The sequence below is a fragment of the Staurois parvus genome, unplaced genomic scaffold (assembly GCF_062004578.1).
Source record: "Staurois parvus isolate SC_StPar_1 unplaced genomic scaffold, SC_StPar_1.0 ptg000837l, whole genome shotgun sequence".
Lineage (NCBI taxonomy): Eukaryota > Metazoa > Chordata > Amphibia > Anura > Ranidae > Staurois > Staurois parvus.
The window spans coordinates 85,350-87,737 of record NW_028318633.1 but is presented as its reverse complement, the minus strand read 5'-3'; the positions used below and the strand labels follow the sequence as shown (position 1 = coordinate 87,737).

Sequence of the window (2,388 nt, the reverse complement as noted above, 5' to 3'; positions counted from 1 at the left end):
GAGGGGGAGGGGCAGAGAGGAGAGGTGGCTCCATCCTATCCCATCACAGTGACTTATCCCCAACCTCTATGACTGATCATGGTGCCACCGCACACAGAGGGACCACATGAGGGGAGGGGCAGAGAGGAGGGGGAGGGGCAGAGAGGAGATGGCTGGTGTCATACACTGTAATAACTTAAAAATTAAGTAATTTTTCAGATTGTCAATGGATGGATGGATGGATGGATGGATAGATCGATCGCATCATCGCTGACCATTAGGACCAATGTTATTGTGACTCCAGTAATTGGACAGAAATTCCACCCAATCACAGAGATCGGTGACAGAGGGAGAAATCTCACATTTATTTATATTACCAAAACTTTCAGGAAGCCCCGCCCACCTCTATATACTATTGGGTGAATATAAAATGAATTCCAATTCTTCATCTGACATCAACAGACTGTGGGCGGAGTCCTCACATCCCCCCCCCCTCCCCCCACCTATCTTTATACAACCTTCCCATACATATACCCCAGCATGGAGGGGCTCAGTGAAGGTGGTGGTGAAGGTGTGGAGGTGTCGGATCGGGTCACACAGATCATAGAAGGAGATCCGCCCGGCCTCATAATCCAGATCTATCCTGACTCTGTTACTGGAGGGATTGGGGGGTAATGGGGTCTCATCATAATCATGTATCACTGCATACTGATCACCTTCCCTGTCCAAACCCCAGGACTTGTTATTCCATCCAATCAATGACTCCACTCCTCCTCTCCGGTCTATACTGGGGTAACACATCCCGACTGTCCAGCTCTCTGACCCCCCGACATCCACTTCCCAGTAATGTCTCCCGGAGGAGAACCTCTGACTGCTCATCACCTGAGGACAATCTTGAAATCTCTCTGGTGTTTCTGGACAATTCTGGTCTATATCTGACCTGGACACAGTTTTCCCGCCATCTGATATCTGTAGCTTATTACCAGCTGTGTTTCCATCCAGTAATATGTCTGCAGCCCCCTGTATATAGAAGGATACATTTCCCCCTGTTATTATATCAGATAAACTTGTGTGTAAGACCCCCGCCACACCCAGCCTCCCTCCATCATGGAGGAGTTCCTCATGTCTCTCTCTGTCCTCATTATCTCCATCCTCAGTATCACACAAGTCACCTGTGTCTGATTCCTGTAGGACAGTCAGTGGATCCGTCATGTTACACAGCTCCTCAATGTCACGCATCTTCCTGGACAGCTCCTCCTTCTTTATTTCCAGATCCCGGATGAAGATGGAGACCCGCTCTGCCCTCCCGGAGATGTCCCTCAGGACTGTCTTCTCCAGGTCTTCCAGACGTCTCCTGAGATCTATAAACAGGGCAGTGACTCTCTCGGTGTCACCAGCTTCTTCTTCTTCTACTTTCCTCCTGTGTTCCTGCAGACTCTGGACTCTTTCCTCCATCTCCTCTCTCTTTGTCAGAAGTTTCTGCAGAACGTTCCTCAGTGTCTCCTTCTTCTTCTCAGAAGCCCCATCCAGTGACATCATCTTATGTCCTGTGTGTCCTCCAATCACATAACAAGACATACAGATACAGGTCTTATCCTCAGTGCAGAAATACTTCAAGACTTCCTTATGGACGGAGCATTTCCTGCTCTCCATGGACAAGGTGGGGTCACATAAGATGTGTTCTGGGGACTTTTTGTGGACTTTCAGGTGTTTATCACACAGAGAAACCTCACAGTGTAGACAGGATCTAACAGCAGGTACAGGAGACTCCACACAGTAAGTACAGAAGACCTTGGAGTCCTCCTGACCTGGCTGAGCAGATGAGAAGTTCTCCGCTATGTTACGTAGTTTCATGTTCTTCTGCAGTGGAGGACGACCCGGAAACTTCTCTCTGCATTCAGGACAGGAATATCCTCCAGACCCCTCCTGTGTATCCAGCACACGACCAATACAGAGCCGGCAGAAGTTGTGTCCACATTTCAGGGTCACAGGATCGGTATAAATGTTCAGACAGACGGAACATTCCAGCTCAGCTCTCAGAGCAGAAGACGCCATCGCTGACATCAGAAGAGAAACGAAACTGAAAGTCTCTGACAATGGAGAGGAATGCAGTGGGGGAGGGGTGACACCCTGAGGCTGGGCTGGGTGAGTATTATAGGACACGGAGATCAGAGTACAGAAGGAAGAAGCTTTTATTTGCAGTAGTCATGATAATCGCACCTCCCAACATTGCAGGACAGAGAACGAGGGAAAGACGGATGTGGGGAGACGTGAGGAGCACTAAGTGCATTGAGATGGGAAGTGGAGGTGACTACATGATGCTGAAAAGGGATTCGGTTCTATAGAGTCTGAGCTCACACTATACACTGCGTATACTGCAGCCTGTGTACCCCCAAAACATGTCTTCAT

At 49.0% G+C, this 2,388-nt stretch overlaps 1 protein-coding gene across 1 annotated transcript; it reads right to left on the bottom strand.

The window, feature by feature from the left end:
• Positions 1–384: 384 nt before the first annotated feature.
• LOC149443710 (E3 ubiquitin-protein ligase TRIM39-like) lies at positions 385–2,034 on the bottom strand. Its single transcript, XM_089655369.1, has one exon. It carries the CDS (start codon positions 2,032–2,034, stop codon positions 385–387), a length of 1,650 nt encoding a protein of 549 aa, XP_089511495.1.
• Positions 2,035–2,388: the final 354 nt, after the last annotated feature.

Excerpts from the sequence above, each read along its gene's own strand:
- LOC149443710 (XM_089655369.1), bottom strand. The coding sequence starts at position 2,034 with ATGGCGTCTTCTGCTCTGAGAGCTGAGCTGGAATGTTCCGTCTGTCTG.